This window comes from Lynx rufus, unplaced genomic scaffold (genome assembly GCF_022079265.1).
Source record: "Lynx rufus isolate CCGP_SWC_20201006 ecotype Redwood Valley unplaced genomic scaffold, mLynRuf1.p SCAF_18, whole genome shotgun sequence".
Lineage (NCBI taxonomy): Eukaryota > Metazoa > Chordata > Mammalia > Carnivora > Felidae > Lynx > Lynx rufus.
The window spans coordinates 12,987,829-13,007,846 of record NW_025814832.1 but is presented as its reverse complement, the minus strand read 5'-3'; the positions used below and the strand labels follow the sequence as shown (position 1 = coordinate 13,007,846).

General features: G+C 33.7%; 1 protein-coding gene across 6 annotated transcripts in view; it reads right to left on the bottom strand.

Moving 5' to 3' along the window:
• The window catches only part of BCAS3 (BCAS3 microtubule associated cell migration factor), a 616,861-nt gene that overhangs the window by 421,503 nt on the left and 175,340 nt on the right, over positions 1–20,018 (bottom strand). For all 6 annotated transcript variants that reach the window (XM_047080915.1, XM_047080917.1, XM_047080916.1 and 3 more), the window contains one exon: positions 8,723–8,893. In XM_047080915.1, the coding sequence (XP_046936871.1) occupies positions 8,723–8,893 (171 nt within the window). The remainder of the gene's footprint in view (positions 1–8,722; positions 8,894–20,018) is intronic.

Genomic DNA, 20,018 nt, shown 5'->3' with positions numbered 1-20,018 from the left:
ATTTAGGTTTGCCATTTTGCTATTTACTTTGTCTCAGGTGTTGTACCTCTGATCCTCTTCTTTTGTGTTATTTTTAATATTACTATTTTAATTCCTCTGTTAATTTTGGGGGGTTAATTTTTTAGTGGATGCTGTATAGGTAACAAGGTGCTATACAGATTACAAGATTGTCAGTTAATTGCAAAAATTATAGCTCCTTGCTCCAATATAGCTGCACTTCCTCCCCATTCCTTTGTGCTACTGTTGTCATATATATTATCAGCTGAGAAACGTTATAGTTATTCCCTAAAACAATCGTTTTAAACTACCTTTTAAAGAAATTAAGGGAAGAGAAATGTAAGTATTTATACACTTCATTTCTTCAAATGTTTTTCTGCCCCTTTCTCACCTCTCTTTCTGAGATCCCAGTCACACATATGTTGGTACACTTGTTGTCCCAAAGGTCTCTGAGGCTCTGCTTATACTTCACCAACATTTTTTTCTCCTGTTCTTCAATCTGGCCCCCAACTGAATTGCGATCTCAGGCCAGTGGAGCTACACATTTTCCCTTACTCATCACCCACCAAGTGAAAATACTGTTGGGCTTGGGTTTTAACATACTACTCCAAATCAAGTAAATCCCCTGTCTAGAAGGGAAAAGCCTTGTTTACATGGCCCACTCTGCACTGGTTAAACTAATCACACTCACCAAGCTCCAGGCAGATGTGAATGAGAGCAGCCTCGTGCAAAAAGGCCATTTTCTCCTACAACTATTATCCAAGCTCTAAAGTCTTTACACACTTATCATTTCATTCTTAGTTTTGGTCAATTTCTGGAGTCCCCAGATAGTTATTTTTGAAAATTCTTTCTAGTAATGTATTCATTTTCTGGAGACAGGATCTACTTATGTACCTCTTCAGCATAACTGATAGTCATCCCCAAACATCAGTAAATTTATACATTCAAATCACCCATTTTAAATACATAAGTGGATAATGCTTAGTAAATCCATACAATTGTGTAACCATCACCACATTCTCCATTTAGATTTCTTCCACCATCCCCAAAATGTCTTCATATTAACTTTACAGTAGATTTCCAACCCTAAGCCCCAGGCAATCCCTATGTATATTTTATCTCTTTTGCCTTTTCTAAAAATTTTGAAAATGTTTCATATAAATAGAATCATGCAATTTGCCTTCTACTTTCTTTCACTTATATAATTTTTATAGTTCAGCCATGTTGTTTCAGGTATCAGTCATTTCTTTATATTGCTAAACTGTTATCCACTGTATGAAAATACCACAAATGTGGGTTCACCCACCAGTTCTTGGCAATTTGGATTATTTCTAGTCAATTGTTACAATGCATAGGCAGCTATGAATATCTATGTGCACGTATTTTTGTGAATATGTTTTTATTTCTCTTGGGGAGATACCTAGAAGTGAATCTGGTCAGTCATATGGTAAACATATGGTGAACTTTTAAAGAAACTAACAAATTGTTTTCCAAAATAGCTACATCATTTTATATTTCCATCAGTGAAGCGTGAGGTTTCCAATTTTTCTACAACCTTTCCAACATTTTGTATTGTACATCTTTTTTAATTATGGGCAATCTACTAGAAGCAGAAATCAGAATGATGGTCACCAGGGACTGTGGGGACAGGGGTTTGGGGAGTTACTGTTTACTATTTAATGAATCCAGATGATGAAAAAGTTCTAGAAATAGATAACAGTGATGGTTATTGTGATAACCATGGATATTGTGATGTGCCATTGTGATGGCACAACATTGTAAATACACTTATGCACTGAATTGTAAACTTAAAAAATGGTTACATGTCAATGTTTATGTTATGCATATTTTATCACAATGGGGGTGGGGGGAACATGCATTATAAGTTATTCTCTTTTTAGTTGTTCGATTGACTTTCAAAGTATTAAGTGAGAAGAACAAGAAAACGAAGTCTTATAGTAGTAGTATCTGGGAAAGTGTGTTAAACTACACTTGTTAAATATTTACTAAAGGTTTGTTTTGGGATATATGGTATATTCACACAATTGTAGAACCATCACCACAACCAAATTTAGAACATTTTCATCACCAAAGGAAAACCCATAATTATTAACAGTCACCCCACATTTCTCCATTCCTTCCAAACTCCCAGCCCTGGGAAACTATAATCTATTTTCTCTTTCTATTGCTTTGCTTATTCTAGACATTTCATATAAATGGAATCATACAACATACACTCTTTTGAGACTGGCTTCTTTCACAAAGTATAATATTTTCAAGACTCACCCACATTATAACATGAAACAGTGCTTCATTTATTTTTATTGCTGAAGAATATTACATTGTAAGTGCATATCACATTTGATTTATCCATCTACTAATCAGTTGAGGTACACTGGAGTTGCTCCTAGTTTTTGGCTCTTGCAAATAATGCTGCTATGAACATACAATTATGTGAATATATATTTTCATTTCTTTTGAGTATTCCTAGAAGATAAATTGCTAAGTCATTTGGTAACTCTTTTCCAAAGCATTTGCACAATTTTACATTCCCACCAGCAGTGTATGAGGGCTCTCATTTGTGTTTATTGGCCATTGGTAAATCTTTTTCAGAAAAATGTTTATTGTATCTTTGTTCAATTTAAAATTAGATTATTTATCTCTTTATTTAGTTGTAGTTCTTTCTATATTCTGGATAGCAGTCCATTATAAAAAATATAATTTCCAAATATTTTCTACCCTTTAGTGGGTTGTCTTTAAACTTTTCAGATACAGTGATATGTAGTACAAAATTTTAACATTTTTATGAAACTCAATTTACTTCCCCACAAATATTTCTCATAAATATGTTGATCATAACATGAGATGTTATCATTTTTGCTTCAACTAAATTAACTTACGAAAATCGATATATTATATACGCTTCTATTTTTACCTCTTCCACTGTTCTCTATTTCTGAAGTTACAAGCCTTCTTCTGTTATAATTTCTTTAGAAAACTTCCTTTAGACATTCTTTAAGAGTAGATCTGCAGGGTGCATGGGTGGCTTAGCCGGTTAAGCATCTAACTCTTGGTTTCAGCTCAGGTCATGATCTCACAGTTCCCAAGATTAAGCCCCACGTCAGGCTCTACACTGGAAGTGCAAAGCTTGCTTGGGATTCTCTCTCTCCCCCTCTCTCTGTCCCTGACTTGCTCCTGTACATGTGCTCTCTCTCTCTCGCTCTCTCTCTCTCAAACAAATAAAAAGTTAAAAAAATAGGGGTGCCTGAGTGGCTCAGACAGTTAAGCGTCCAACTTCGGCTCACATCATGATCTCATGGTTCACGAGTTCAAGCCCCATGTCAGGTTCTGTGCTGACAGCTCAGAGCCTGAAGCCTGTTTCAGATTCTGAGTCTCCTCTCTGCCCCTCCCTACTTATGTGCTCTCTCGCTCACTTGCTCTCTCTCTCTCTCTCCCACTCTCTCCCTCTCAAAAATAAATAAGCATTAAAAAGTAAATAAATAGATCTGCTAGTGATTAATTTAGCTTTCCTTTTATAAGAATGTCTTTATATTCCCTTCATTCCTGATAGGTATTTTCATTAGATGTGGAATTCAGGTTTAACAATTCATTTATTTCACTATTTTAAAGATGTTCTAACACTGCTTTCATCATCCATGGATTCTGATGAGAAAACTGCCACCTATCATACATTACTGGAAGGAATGTAAACCAGTTCAGCCCCTCTGCAAAAACAGTTGGGCAGTTTCTGACAAAACTAAATATGCACTTATAAAATTTATCAATCATACTCTGTGGCATTTAATATAGAGACATGAAAACTCTACAGAAATCACACAAAAACCTTTACCTAGATGTTCATAGCAGCTTTATTAATAACAGCAAAATGCTAGAAACAACTCAAATGTCTTCCAGTGAGTGAATGGTTGCACAAATAGACACAGCTAATTCACAGGAATACAACAGAGAGATAATAAAGACTTAATTACACACAACAAACTAAATGAACTTCAAGGATATCATATTTAGTCCAAAAGTTAACTTTAAAATGTAATATACTATATGATTTCTCTTATATCCACTCTATAAATCACAAAATTATAGAGATAGAGAACATATAATAGTTTTCAGGAGAAAAGGAAGGAGTAGGTTGAAGGATGAATCTGAATACAAAAAAATGTATGTGTTGAATAGTCTTATATCTTAATGGTGTTGTTGATTATGTGAATCTATATGGGGAATAAAAGTTATAGAACTATATACACCCAGGAACACACAAATAAATTCAGGTAAAACAAATAGTGAGAGCTGAGTAAAGTCTGTGCCATATTTTTTTACAGATTTTATTTTTAAGTAATCTCCACACCCAGCACGGGGCTTGAACTAACAGTTCTGAGTTCAAGAACTGCACGCTCCACTGACTGAGCCAGCCAGGCATCCTAGGTCTATAGCATATGAACAGTATTGATATTTGTCAACTTGATATTGGTTTTAATATTTTCTTACAGCTATGTAAAATGTCACTATTCAAGGGAAGTTGGAGGAATCTGGGTAAAGATCACATGAATACATTTCTGCAACTTAATGTGACTCTACAATTATTTCAAAATTAGAAGTTAAAACGTAGAATACACTGCTTTTGAATTTCCCTCATTCTCACAGGCGACAAATGGTATCTCAGTGTAGTTTAAATTTGTCTTTCTCTTATAACAAGTGAAGTCATGGATATAGATTATACAGCATTTATATACAGATCTTCCTCAACTTACAAAGAGGTTACATCGCAATAAATCCATCGTGAGTTGAACACATCTTAAGTCAAAAGTGCATTTAATACACCTAACCTACCAAACATCATCCTTAGCTTACCCTACCTTAAACATGCTCAGAACACTCACATTAGCCTACAGTTGGACAAAATCATCAAACACAAAGCCTATTTTATAGTAAAATGCTGGATATCTCATGTAACTTATTGAATACTATGCTGAAAGCGAGAAACACAATGGCTATCTGAGTGCAGAACAGGTGTAAGTGTATCAGTTGTTTACCCTCACGATCACGAGGCTGACTCAGAGCTGCAGTTGGTTGTTGCTACCCAGAATCACAAGAGACTATTATACCACATATCACTGGGCTAGGGAAAGTTCAAAATTCAAAATTCCAAGTATGGTTTCTACTGAATTCCTATCACTTTCATATCATCATAAAGTTGAAAAATCATTAACTCAAGACATTTTAAGTCAGGGACAATCTGTATGTTTTATTTTTTTCTGTGAAATATTTGTGTTTTGTCTACTTTTCTATTTTAACTCAATCTTAGAAGATTCCCTTTCCTTTCATACACTATAATCTTATATCTCCGTCTCCAATACAATTAGTACTGAGTACTCTATTTGATGGTACCAATACAGAAGCCGTCTAGTAAAAAGGCACATTAATCTTGGTGCACAGTAAAGCCTGATACCATTACATAAGACTTTTTGAAGCTTCTCTTTATGAGTTTCACAAACATAACAACCAGATACTTTTGGAAGGATTTTCTCCATTGCCTTATCACTTCGCCTAAAACATCAAATTAATAATATAAAATAGATCCCAATACAATTATCCTAAGATATGTACCCATTTAACTAAACAGGCTGAACTTCTTAAGTATACATTAATAATAACTTGACTATATTAAAATTAATCAAAGTACTTTAACTGATACAAGGTGGATAAGCTTTTGCCGTGTGAACAAAAAGATAAATAAAACACTTCAGGAACCAGTAAATTATTATGAATAACACTTGTACCCAGAGAAAGAAATAGCTCAAGTTTAGGTCATCATTCTGGAGCATTTTCCTTTGATTAGGGACTTTGCCACACTGCTAACTTCAATTATATAAATGTGTAAAGGCAAATTATATCACTTAGCTTATCTTAGCCACAAAATGCTTTTAAATAAAACAAGTAACACAGATTAAAAAATGGACACAAAGTCAATCAAATCCACTCTTCCTTAATGCAGTTACCACGCAATGATCCCGTCAACATAAAATCAAATTAATCAATTTAGCATTAGAAAGATGGTGAATCAAATTTTATACATTGCCACTGTAAACATGAAAATGTCTTTATTAAAGGCTCAATGGATTTAAACAGAAAAAGTGGACATAATGTCAGCTTTAGATGGAAAAGGAAAAACATTACAGCTAAGGTCAAACATCAGTCGGAAAGGGCTAGAGGTGATAAATCTAGGACAATAACCCATGAAGTCTTTTTAATACAATCCAGCATAACCTAAAAGCAGCTCTGTACTCCAACTGAACTATGTATCAGAGACAAAAATGTCTTCTTAACAAAAAACAGATTCACAGTAATAAAAAAAAAAAAAGGAGGATAGTATTATAGTCAGGAAATCTTGTTGCTTTAAAAAATAGTTATAATTCTTTCAAAATGCACATAGTAACTTACCATTTACTGAGTATCAATTTATTTCCTCCCTTATAAAAACAATTTTTAAATGAAATAAAAATTCAGAATGTTATAAGTGGGAATGAAAAGAGATTATGAGCTCAACAAATAACAGAAAAGATAATATTTTTCAGGTTGAGTAACACTTTTTAACTTCTTTTAACTTTTAAAGTTAACATTTCTATAATTCTTATTTCCTAATAAACAACTTTACTTGTTTCAAGTGTTAATAATTCATTTACCAAAGAAAAGTGAACTTTTGCAACTCCACAATCTACAGTTCATTTCCATATTTCAAATCTGAGAATTGCACTTTAAAGTTATAAAAAGTTAATAAAGAATGGGGGGCATATTTGGAAACATAAGGCCACTATTTAATATGTCATTAATTAGAATTATATAATTACGTAAAATTTTTCTTTTTACATGTTTCTACACTTAAATATAATAAAATAAATTGAGTTGTACCTCTATTTCATCAAAAATCATGAGATAACATTTTCTACTTTTAAATGACCACAATCCATCTGTCAACAAACGTTAGATGTTTAACAGACTTATGCTCACCAAACTAGACGATGTTCAGGAGGATTGTTACTACTCAGTAAACGTGTGTGGCCCTGGAGGTAAATTGATTAAGAATCAAAGGACAAAAGAAAATATTTTTTACTTTAACACTCATAAAACACTAGGGTTTAAATATTTAATTCCAATTAAGAAAGAAAATTAACATCTGTCTGTATCTATCAACTTGAGCTAATTAACACAACTTAAAAAAATTCATTACAAGTCAACTGAAAAGTTTGCTAGCACTTCATTAAAAAGAGTTTTAAACAAGAATACAGGCCTGCACTCTAACATGTTTGGTGAACCATAAAGTTAACACGGGGGAGGTGGAGATTGATTATTATTCAGATTTCAAATAAAATACAATAGCTAAATTCAGTAATCTAGAACTTCAAAGATTTTTTTGTCTTTTAATTGCAGTAGAGTCTACGTTTTTTAGAAATGCGAATTGATCTTACTGTAGGAACTAGTACATGAGTATTGAGTCAAAGCTAATCTTTTATCAGGTATCGAATCACCATTTAAACTGAAAACACATTTCCTTAAAAAAAAAAATGCAGTATTTAGGTTTAATACTTTAAAGACTCACATAGCTTCTAGACATTATATTCTGAAAAAAGAATTAAATATATATTCTATATAAAATTAAAATAATTTCTATTTCATAAATGTTGATCTACTCCTATCCTATTCTAGTTATCAATTTTAGATTGGATTTTTTTTGTAGCAATGATCACAAACTATTAGAATTTTAAAATTACCTTCCTTTCAAAATGTATTTTTTAATGTTTATTTTATTTATTTTGAGAAAGTGAGAACACGAGCAGGGGAGGGGCAGAGACAGAGGGAAAGAGAGAGAATCCCAAGTAGGCTCCACGCCACCAGCCCAGAGCCTGACGTGGGGCTTGTACACCCGAACCATGAGATCATTACCTTAGCCTAAATCAAGAGTCAGACACTTAACCAACTGAGACACCCAGTCACCCCCAGAGATGTATTTTAAAATTCAAGACTATGATACAAAAGAAAAAGATTTTTATGAATACATGGGGGAAGAAAACAAAATCCAACTGGTTTCTTACCAGCCAGATTTACACTATGTAATTTATTTTTCCATGTTTATAATAATTAGATTTTTATAATCTATATGTTTCTGCATTATCTGAAGATACAGGATTACAACGTATGTATGTAGATAAGCATTACCATGTATGTATCTTAACATATACTTTGAGACTTTATGTATTTCTCATATTTATAAATGTCTGTAATAAAACTTGATATTATTTATAGTATTGTCACTTGTAACTATCATAATTAATCAATAATTTATTTAATTCCCTCCAAAATATGGAAGGTCCTATTGATTGCTTCTATCAGCAAGCCTCTGCCTTAAAGATCAATTATTAATCTTCCAATTCAGGTTCTATCAAGTGTCATCTTTATTATTTTTTTAAAGCTGATTTATTTATTTAGAGAGAGACAAGACAAGGCAAGTGGGGGAAGGACAGAGACAGAGGGAAACAGAACCTCAAGTAGGCTCTGCACTGTTAGCACAGAGCCCGAAGCAGGGTTCAAACTCACAAAACCATGAGATCATGACCTTAGCCAAAACCAAGAGTTGGACACTTAACTGACTAAGCCACCCAGACACCCCTACAGGTATTATTTTTACATTACTTGCATTGGAAGTTCTTACCTGGCCCTCTCCAACGGTTTCAGTGTCAATTACTGTGATAATGCCTGGAACCAGAGGACTCCGCCTTGAATTACTATGGAGGGCAACGTCATCTTCTGTCACACCTGAAGGCAGCGTGCCTGTCAGCTGAGTCACTACTTTCCCGACCATTGTCAGACCAGTTTTCAATGTCTATGCAATGAAATATAAAATATATGACTTCACATCAGTATTTGAATTCTAAACAGAAATATGCATTTGGCTCATTCTCCTACCTTTTCAATTCCCTATTGTCTTACAAACCTATATGTAGCAGTGAACTGTCACAGAAATTCAGTCTGACTTTTCATACGATCTTAAATTTTAGTTAGAAAATCAGTATTAGTTTGAGTAAATGGTATCAGTAGAATCCCCAAAATCAGCATAGTGAGAATAAAGCCACAAGTAAATGATTAAAGAACTTTGTTTCACATAAGGGAACAATTATACATATATATGTGTATATACATATACATATATGTATGTATACTTACATATAGATATATAGTATATATTTACATATATATTTTTTAATGTTTATTTATTTTTGAGAGAGAGAGAAAGGGGGTTTGGGGGAGCGTCAGAGAGAAAGACAGAGACACAGAATCCAAAATAGGCTCCAGGCTCCGAGCTGTAAGCACAGAGCTCAATGTGGGGCTTGAACTCACAAACCATGAGATTGTGACCTGAGCTGAAGTCAAACGCTTAACCAACTGAGCCACTCAGGCACCCCAGGAACAATTATATCTTTCTAAAAAAATATTTCTTTTTTCTCCTGTCTTTAATGCCTATATCAAGTGCAAAATTTCATTATTTTTTATGGCTGAGTAATATTCCTATTTATTTATTTATTTGTATTTGTTTGTGTTTGTTTGTTTTAATGTATCTTCTTTATCCATTCATCAGTCAACGGACACCCGGGCTATTATTGATAATGCTGCTATGAACATCAGGGTGCATGTGTCCCTTTGAATCAGTATTTTTGTATCCATTGGGTAAATACCTAGTAGCATAATTGCTGGATCGTAGGGTAGTTCTATTTTTTAACTTTTTGAGGAACCTCCATACTGTTTTTCCAGAGTGGTTGTACCAGTTTGCATTCTCACCAACAGTGTAAGAGGGTTCCCTTCTCTCCACATCCTCACAAACATCTATGGTTATTTTTTGAAATATTATAAATCTAATTTTCAATCTATTTTTTAGCATGAAAAAGACTGAACACTGGTAGAATGCCTATGTGAAAAATGTTATGCTTCCAAATTAAATCTATAATATGCTGTTATATAATATTGCACAACAAGATTAGGCATGTAGACACTCATTCCTATGTCACAGCCACACATCACAGACAAGATGGGCCAGACAAGAGCCCCATGCACTCATGCCACAGCCACAGCTCCTCCACAGGAGATGGGCAGCCATGTACAGCTCACATAGGAGACACCCCTTGAGCATCTGGCACTGGGTGGCCAGGAAGGATAAATGCTTGAGTCCCACAGGATACTTGAAGGCCACTCATTCAAGATTGGTATAGAGGTAGCTGATTTGCCTAATACATAGAAACAAACACAGAAAGACAAGATAAGAAGACAGAGGAATATGTTCCAAACAAAGAACAAAACCCCAGAAAAAGACCTTAATAAAATGAGATAAGCAACAGAGTTCAAATAAATGGCCATAAAGATGCTCACCAAACTCAGAGGAATGAATTAACACAGAGTGAACTTCAACAAAAGGAGTGAAAACATTAAAAAGTATCAAACAGAAGCTACAGAGCTGAAAATATAATAAGTGAACTGACAAATACACTAGAGAGGTTCAACAACAGACTAGATGAAGCAGATCAGTGAGCTGGAAGACAAAACAATGGAACTCACCCAGACAAAGGAGCAAAAAGAGAAAAGAATTAAAATAAACATATATGTATTTAAAAAAAAAACAAACTTGGGAGTACTTCAAGCAGAAAAACATTCACATTACATGGTTCCCAGAAGAGAAGAGAGAAAGGGCCAGAAAAAAAGTTTTAAAAACTAATAGCCGAAGACTTCCCTAATCTGGTGAAGGAAATAAACATACAAGTGGGAACCCCAAAGAGTTCCATACCAAGACACATTATAATTAGAATGGTAAAAGTTAAAGGGAGAATCTTAAAAGTATCAAGATAAATACATACAAGGAAACCGCATACGGCTATCAAGATTGTTTTGCAGAAACTTTGCAGGCCAGAAGAGAGCACAACATATTCAAAGTGCTAAAAGGAAAAAACTTCCAACCAAGAATTCTCTACCTAGCAAAGTTATCACTCATAATTGAAGGGGAAATTAAGAGTTTTCCAGATAAGCAAAAACTAAAGGAGTTCATCATTGCTAAAATGGCCTTACAAGAAATGTTAATGGGACTTCTTTTAAGTTGAAAAGAAATATTTAATATTTAGTATTTAATCACAAGGAAACATACAAAAGTAAAACTCTCATTGGAAAAGATAAATATATTGTAAAGATAGTGGATCAATCACTTATAAAACAAGTATAAAGGCTAAAAGAGAATAGTAGTAAAACTAATTAAAACTACAATTAGTTAAGGGATGCATAAAATAAAAAGATGTAAAACATGACATTAACTTTACCCTGATACCAAAACCAAACAAGGACACTACAACAAAGGAAAAGTACAGGCCAATATTACTGATGAACATAGATGCAAAAGTCCTTAACAAAATATTAGCAAACCAAATTCAACAACACATTAAAAGGATCATACACCATGATCAAGTAGGAATTATTTCAGAGAAGCTAGAATGGTTCAATATCCACGAATCAATGTGGTACACCACATTAACAAAATGAAGGATAGAAATCATAAGATCATTTCAATAGGTGCAGAAAAAACATTTGAAAAAACTCAACCTCCATTTATGATAAAAACTCTCAACAAAGTGGGTATGAAGGATACATACCTCAACATAGTAAAGGCTTTATATGATAAACCCATAGCTAGTATCATACTTAATACTGAAAAACTGGAAGATTGTCCTCTAAGATTGGGAACAAGATAAGACAAGAATGTTCACTTTCTCCACTTTTATTCAATACAGCATTGGAGCCTAGTCACAGTAATAAGGCAAGAAAAATAAATAAAAGGCATCCAATCAGAAAAGAAGTAGTAAAATCATTACTATGTGCAAATACATAGAAAACCTCCATCAAAAAACTGTTAAAACGAATAAACAAAGTCAGTAAAGTTGCAGAATACAAAATCAATATACATAAATCTGTGATGTTTCTATATACTAATAATAAGCTATCAGTAAAAAAGAAATTAAGAAAGCAATGTCATTTACAACTGCATCAAAAGAATAAAATACCTATGAATAAATTTAACCAGGGAGCGAAAGACCTGTACACTGAGAACTATAAGACACTAATGAAAGAAAATGAAGAAGACACAAATAAATGGAAAGATATTCCATGCCCATGGACTGAAGAATTAACACTGTTAAAACGTCCATACCACCACTGCAATCTATAGATTCAGTGCAATTCCTCCCAAAATTCCAGAGGCATTTTTCACAGAATTAGAACAAATAATTCTAAAATTTGCATGGTACCATAAAAGACCCAGAACAGCCAAAGCAATCTTGAGAAAAAAAGAACAAAGCTGAAATCATGGTCCCTGATTTCAAACTATTCTATAAACTTATAGTAATCAGAACAGTATGGTACTGGCATAAAAAAGACAAATATATCAATGGAACAAAATTGATAGCTGAGAAATAACTACCCAAATATACAATTAATTTACAACAAAGAAGCCAAGAACATACAATGGAGAAAGGACAGTCTCTTCAATAAATAGTTCCAGAAAAAATGGACAGTTATGTAATAGAATTAAACTAGACTACTCTCTTATACCATACACAAAAATTAACTCAAAATGAATTAAAGAATTAAATGTAAGACCAACCTAAGACCACAAAGTTCCTATAAGAAAACATAGGCGGTAAGCTCACAAACATCAATCTTAGAGATGTGTTTGTGGATCTGACTCCAAAGGCAAGGGAAACAAATGCAAAAATAAACCAATGGGACTGTATCAAACCAAAAAGCATCTTCTGCATAGCACAGGAAAACAACATCAAAATTAAAATGTTTAATGGGAGAAAATATTTGCAAATCATACATCTGATACAGGGTTAATATCCAAAATATATAAACAACTCCTAGAACTCAACAATAGCAACAATAAGAAAAAAAAATGATGGGGCGCCTGGGTGGCTCAGTTGGTTAAGGGTCCCACTTCAGCTCAGGTCACGATCTCGCAGTCCGTGAGTTTGAGCCCCGCATCGGGCTCTGGGCTGATGGCTCAGAGCCTGGAGCCTGCTTCCAATTCTGTGTCTCCCTCTCTCTCTCTGCCCCTCCCCTGTTCATGCTCTGTCTCTCTCTGTCTCAAAAATAAATAAACATTAAAAAAAATTTAAAAAAAAATGGGCAGAATATCTGAAGAGACATTTTTCCAAAGAAGACATAGATGGCCAACAGATATGAAAAGATGTTCAACATCACTAATCAACGGGGAAATAAAAATCAAAACCACAATGAGATATCACTTCACACCTGTCAGAATGACTATTATCAAAAAGACAAGAAATAACAAGTATTAGAGAGAATGTGGAGTAAAGGGAACCCTTATATGTTGTCGGTGGGAATGTACACTGGTGCAGCCACTACAAAAATTAGCATTAAGATTCCTCAAAAAATTAAGAATAGACCTGCCATATGGTCCAGCTATTCTACTTATGAGTATTTATACAAAGAATATGAAAATACTAATTCAAAAACATATATAAACCTCTATGTTCATATGTTCATTGCAGCATTATTTATAATAGCCAAGATATGGAAACAACCTAAGTGTGTCCACTGATAGATAAATGGATAAAGAGGGTGTGTGTGTGTGTGTGTGTCTGACACGTGCACACACACACACACACACACACACACAAATACTACTTAGCCATATGGAAGAATGAAATACTGCCATTTGTGACAACACGGATGGAGCTTGAGGGTATTATGCTAAGTGAAATAAGTCAGACAGAGAAAGACAAATGCCATTTGATATCATTCATAAGTGGAATCTAAGAAACAAACAGAAGAATATAAAAACAAACTCACAGATACAGAGAACAGATTGATTACCAGAGGGGAAGGGGGTTGGTTGGGAGGTGAGCAAAATAGGTGAAGGCAGTCAATTCGATGGTGATGAATGGCGACTTTTGGTGGTGATCACTTTGTAGTGCATACAGATGTCAATTATAATGTACATGTAAAAGTCTATGTTATATACCAATTTTACCTCAATTAAAAAAAATATTTGGCACGTAGAAATACAGTCTCCATCCAAGATACCAATTACTAGATGAATAAAACATCATAAAAGATTAGCTAAGAAGGTTATTTTCTCTCTGGTAGCAGAAAACAATTCAATGTAATACTTCTAATATACTATTTCAATTAAAGACAACTTAAGATGTTTTATAATTACATTTTAGTTCCATTTCATTTGAAGCAAATAGATAAACTAATTCATGTGAGTATTTTTCTTTTATGTGAATCTTATTATCTGATTACTTTAACAATAATGTTAAAGTAACAACAGGTTTTTGTGGGATTTTTTTGTCTAAAAGAGAAAAAAAAAACAAAAAGAAAAGCACGCAACTCATAAATAGTGAAAAAAGATCTAACCAGTAGAGCCAAAATAAGTAATGTAGATTACATGGATATATCAAAATTTACATGTAATACAGACATTCAGAAATAATTTTCTTCCAATTCCAATTGTGAGAAAGTTTTTATTAAAATATTGCAAATTAACCTTTAATGAAGTGACTCTCTTTTCAGAATAATCAAAGAAATATGCTCACCTATACTCTGATATATACTATAGCTAAATTTTAAAATGAAAATTATTAATATACATAATATTTCAAATAGTTTTATAAATGGTAGGCAAAGAAGGTAATTTATAAAGGCCTAAACGTGATTTAAGCAACACTTAGATTGGAATTAAGATAAGGAAATCTATTTTCCAAGGAAATTTTTCATTAAAACACCATATAACACTAGTAATATATGTATCATTTTACTGTAACTATGTTCTGTGGAAACTTAACTGTGAACTTGTCAAGGCTCTTAACATAAATGATCTGTACAGATTTCCTACAACACCTCAGGTTTATAGAACAGAAAACTGAGACCACAGTAGATGCAAAACAGCATCTCAAACAGCTAGCCAATGACAAAGCCGGAATTCAATAATAGAACTGTCTATCTCCAAAGCCTGATTTTAACCACCAACCAGTACTGCTTTGTAATCTATTCCTGTTACTACTTGTGATCTCACACTTCATGAATTCAGAACACAGACAAATTCTGGGGAGGTGGGGGGAATGAAGACCATAATAGTATGTCCTAATAAATACTTAAATAAAATGACCATCAAAGCCATTTGCTGAACTTGAGCAAAAAGATGTAACTTACAGCTGACTGAAACCAAGAAAAGGCCACAAATCAATTGTAACTCCTTTGTTTAGCACTAAAAACTCAAGCTGCAGTGATTATAAAACACATTAGCGTTCCTCAATTAGCAGCCAAACATTTGTTTCAATAATTCACAAGAAATGACTTACACAAAGTCTGTTAGTGTTGTCAAGAAAGCCTCTGAAGGACCAACAAAATCAGGCGCCACAGTGTATTGATGTCAAAGCTGGCTAGGAAGCCTGATTAACCTCTAAGATGCCTCAGCTGCTATACTTACTCCATTAATGCTAATGGAGATGCTCCCACTTAAACAGAGCTATCCCTTTATCAAAGGAATGTGCCTTTCAGGTTTCAAGCCTTTGGTTGTATATCCTCCCAACTTGCCCTTGAGCCTATTCTTTCATGCTTTGATACCAATGAATAGGAATAAAACTAAAATAACTGGAGCACACAGAAAGTGGGAAGAAATGTACCAAAGAAACCATAAGATAAAAGGAAAAGTCAATACAAGAGAACTAGGAAAAAACTCCAGGAAGGGGGAAAACAGAGTAGTATATTTCACAAAGCCTCATAACACATGAAGAGTTACTGATAATTCACACACACACACACACACACACACACACACACACACACACAACTTAACAACAACCAGTGGGGTCATCTTATTAGTGGATAAAATCTAAACCCAAGACTTAACAGTCATCAAATCTGCACTTTTATAGTAAGTGACAAGATAGTACTATCTATTATAGTTCATTAACTTTCAAAATAAGGTATAATGCAGGGGATGAGAGAGGGGTACTGGAAGTTTTCTGCATCAATAAAGACCTTTGCTTCTAGAAGAAATTTGTTTCCATGTTACACTCAAACACATTGTCCAGAAGAAATATATAATGTTATTTAATAGTGTTATATAACATATTTAAATATCTAAATCACCTCAGAGTAGTCTTTTCATTACATTTTAGTCAAAAGAGTGTATACATACCTGATAATTTCCTCAACATACCAAAAAAAGGATGAAGACTCAGTAAAAATTAGGACTAAAAAAAATCTAATTTGGCCAAATGGAGATATTAACTTACACTGAGTGTCTTCACAGCCTGAGGTAGCTAAAAAGTTTACCATATTCCTGACTAACCTTAACAGGAGTATCCACAGGACCAAACTCTATCTCGTAAGAGAGCTGAATGTAAGATTATAACAAATATGTCAGATAATCCACTCAGACCAAAAATTCAAATGAGCATGGTACTTATTCTGTTGTGTGCAGACAGATTTGTCAAAGGGTCACTAGTCATCTTTAACCTTTCTCATGCCATATCAGCTGTCCACCCCTGTCCATTAGTGCTAATGGTGCTGCTCTCACAAAAGCTGTTAGTTGTCATTAAGAAGTTATCAGATAACCAGGGGGAAAAAAGAGGCATATTTACTAAATCAATTTACCACACTGGGGTTAAAACACATTAAAAGGAAAAATCAAATAGGTGGTAATATGTGGTAACTAGGAAATATGGACCAAGATTTTACAAATGTATCAAAATAACCCAATTTGAACTATTTAAGTATTAAATTTTTCCCCTTAGCACTGCCACAGAGAATTCATCACCATTATATTCTTTATAAGGAAAGCCAAATAAATTATTTGGAAAAACAAAGAGAAAAATCTAGAAGTAGAAAGATAAATTTTAACCACTATTTGAAAATCCAGAGAAACTGTAAAAACATTATTTCCTCTAAGGAGATCCAAGTACATATGCAATTAATATATTTTTGCTTACAAGTATCTAGTGAGACAAAAAATAAGAATAAAAATTTAATAATGAGTCCTTCTGTATAACAAAGTGGTTAACCTCTATGAAGTCATATAAGCAGCTGTCATCAGCAAGAGAAAAATATTAATGATTAATCTTTCAGAAAAAGTGATTTGACAAGTAATCACTTTCAGAAAAAGTGATTTCACAAGTTCCTCAAAGTTAATATTTTAAGATTAGTATTTTAAGGAGCACATACTACATGGTTTTTTAAATATTTTCCATTTTGTATCTCAAAAATTACCTTTTTTATCATTTCTAAGTAGATAAATAAGTAGGCAGAAAATAAATAGAAATTTTATTTTCTATTTTCAATAATGGCAGGCTAGGTAAATCAGATCAATCCTACCAATGAAAGCAAGTAGGATAACCGAGAATTTTTTTTTTAACTCTGCTTAAAGGTATTGAATATTTAACAAGATAGTAGAGAGCTTCTAGATCCAAATCCAAGAGAACAAGAAAATCGCACACATGTGAGTTGGGTATTTAGGCCTAGATGGATCTGATGATTCTAGAGGAGACTTCTAAGAGACTGAGTGGTGTTTTTGATGGACCTGTGGTACTAGGTGGTCATGTCCAAGGGGATCTATCTAATGAGTTTCCATGTTTTTGGTTGAGGCACAAAGGAACACAACAATAGAAATAATAGTTAATCTGTAGTAATCAGGCTCCCATAACTATTTCAGGTGAGCTTTAAATTCCTTAAGGAACTCAATCCCTGAAACTGGATTAGGAGGGTCCAAGACTAAGAGTGGCACAGAACTCTGGTATCTCAAATTCAAACTTGTTTCTACAGATTTTTAAAATAAATTCTGGCAAACAAGGAGTCAAGACATCATTAGTGAGAACCAGCAAAAATAGCAAACAATAAAAATACACCCAAAAAGAAGCCAGACATTGGAGTTATCAGGAAGACTTTATATTAACTATGTTTACTACATTTAAACAATTTGGTAATTTGAGAAAAAACTGAATTCTAGAGAACCAGAAATGATCACTATTTACTAAAAGACTTTATCAATGCATATATGTTTGATTTTATCAAACCCTTTTTGTGTATATATTAAGATAATCATATAATTTTTCTCCTTTATTCTGTTCATGTACAAATTACATTCATTGATTTTGAGTAATAAACCAGCCTTATATTATGGAATTATCCCAACTGGATTGGGACACATTATCCTTACAACATATTTAATTTTTCTCTGCTAATATTTTGTTCAGGATTTTTCAGGATTTTTCATGTTCATGAGTAAGACAGGACTATAGTTTTCCTTTTTCACAATGCTCTTGTCAAGATTCAAGGTCATCCTGCATCATAAAACAATATTAGGCATTATCTCTTATTCTATGGAAGAGTCTTTGTAATATTGCCATTGTTCATTCTTAAATGTGAGCATTCTCTGGAAAAGGTTTCTAGGCCTGAAGATATATACGTGACATTGTTCTTTTCTTAGTAAACTTATATTCCCTCATACAGAAAAGTACAGGAATTATAAGTGTACATCATGATGAATTTTCATAAGTGAATATACTAATATAAATAGAAGTATAATACATAATGTAATAGTAACAAAGACTACTTAATTCTGATGTACCTACCATGGAAAACTGGAACTGCCTTATACCTCAGAAAGCTAATTTACCCACAAAGTTTCTTGTATCTAATATCTTACTAGAAGAAATTACCACTTAGGAGGCAAAATCATCTCAACTTTCCAATCTTTCCTATATAAAATATCCATACCTTGAAAGTGAAATGAAGGATCATTCTATTTCTGGTAGAATTTCAGGAAAATAACTAAATACTAGTACTAAATACCAAATTAACTTAATATTTTTAAGTAAATCTCAAAACATTCATGGTAACACAGGAGTCCATAAGTACATAAATATTACATATGAAAGTGTTTTCAAAAATATTTCATGGCATATAAGTTACACATAAGTTTAAAAGGCAGTGTACAATATGGATTTTACTACCTGGTAAGTCCAGTAAGACTCAAGAAATGGGTGACTTTACAGATGGCTAACAGACACATGAAAAGATGCTCAACATCACTCATCATCAGGGAAATACAAATCAAATCTACAATGAGATATCACCTCATTCCTGTCAGAATGGCTAAAATCAACAACACAGGAAACAAAGGTTTGGTGAGGATGCGAAGAAAGGGGAGCCCCCCTTACAGTACTGGTGGGAATGCAAACTTGTGCAGCCACTCTGGAAAACAGTATGGAAGTTCCTCAAAAAGTTAAAAATAGAACTATCTGGGGCACCTGGGTGGCTCCATCAGTTAAGCGTCCAACTTCAGCTCAAGTCATGATCTTGCAGTTGGTGAATTCAAGCCTCACATAGGGCTCTGTGCTGACAGCTCAGAGCCTGGAGCCTGCTTAGGATTCTGTGTCTCCTTCTCTCTCTGCCCCTTCCTCACTCATGCTCACTTGCTCGCTCTCGCTCTCGCTCTCTCTCTCTCTCAAAAATAAACATTAAAATAGAACTATCTTACAACCCAGCAATTGCACTACTGGGTACCAACCCAAAGGATACAAAAATACTGATTCAAAGGAATATATGCACCCTATTGTATATTTATAGCAGCATTATCAACAAGAGCCAAACTACGGAAAGAGCCCAGGTGTCCACTGACTGATGAATGGATATAGAAGATGGATATATAATATGTACATATGGAATATTACTCAGCTATAAAAAAGAATGAAATCTTGCCATTTACAACAGTATGGATGGAACTAGAGAGCAAGAGAAGTCAGAGAAAGACAAAAAACATGATTTCACTCGTATGTGTAAGAAACAAAACAAATGAACATAAGGGGGAAAAAAAACAGAAGCAAATCAGAAACAGACACTTAACCATAGAGAACAAACTGAGGGCTACTGGAGGTGGGGTGGGCAGG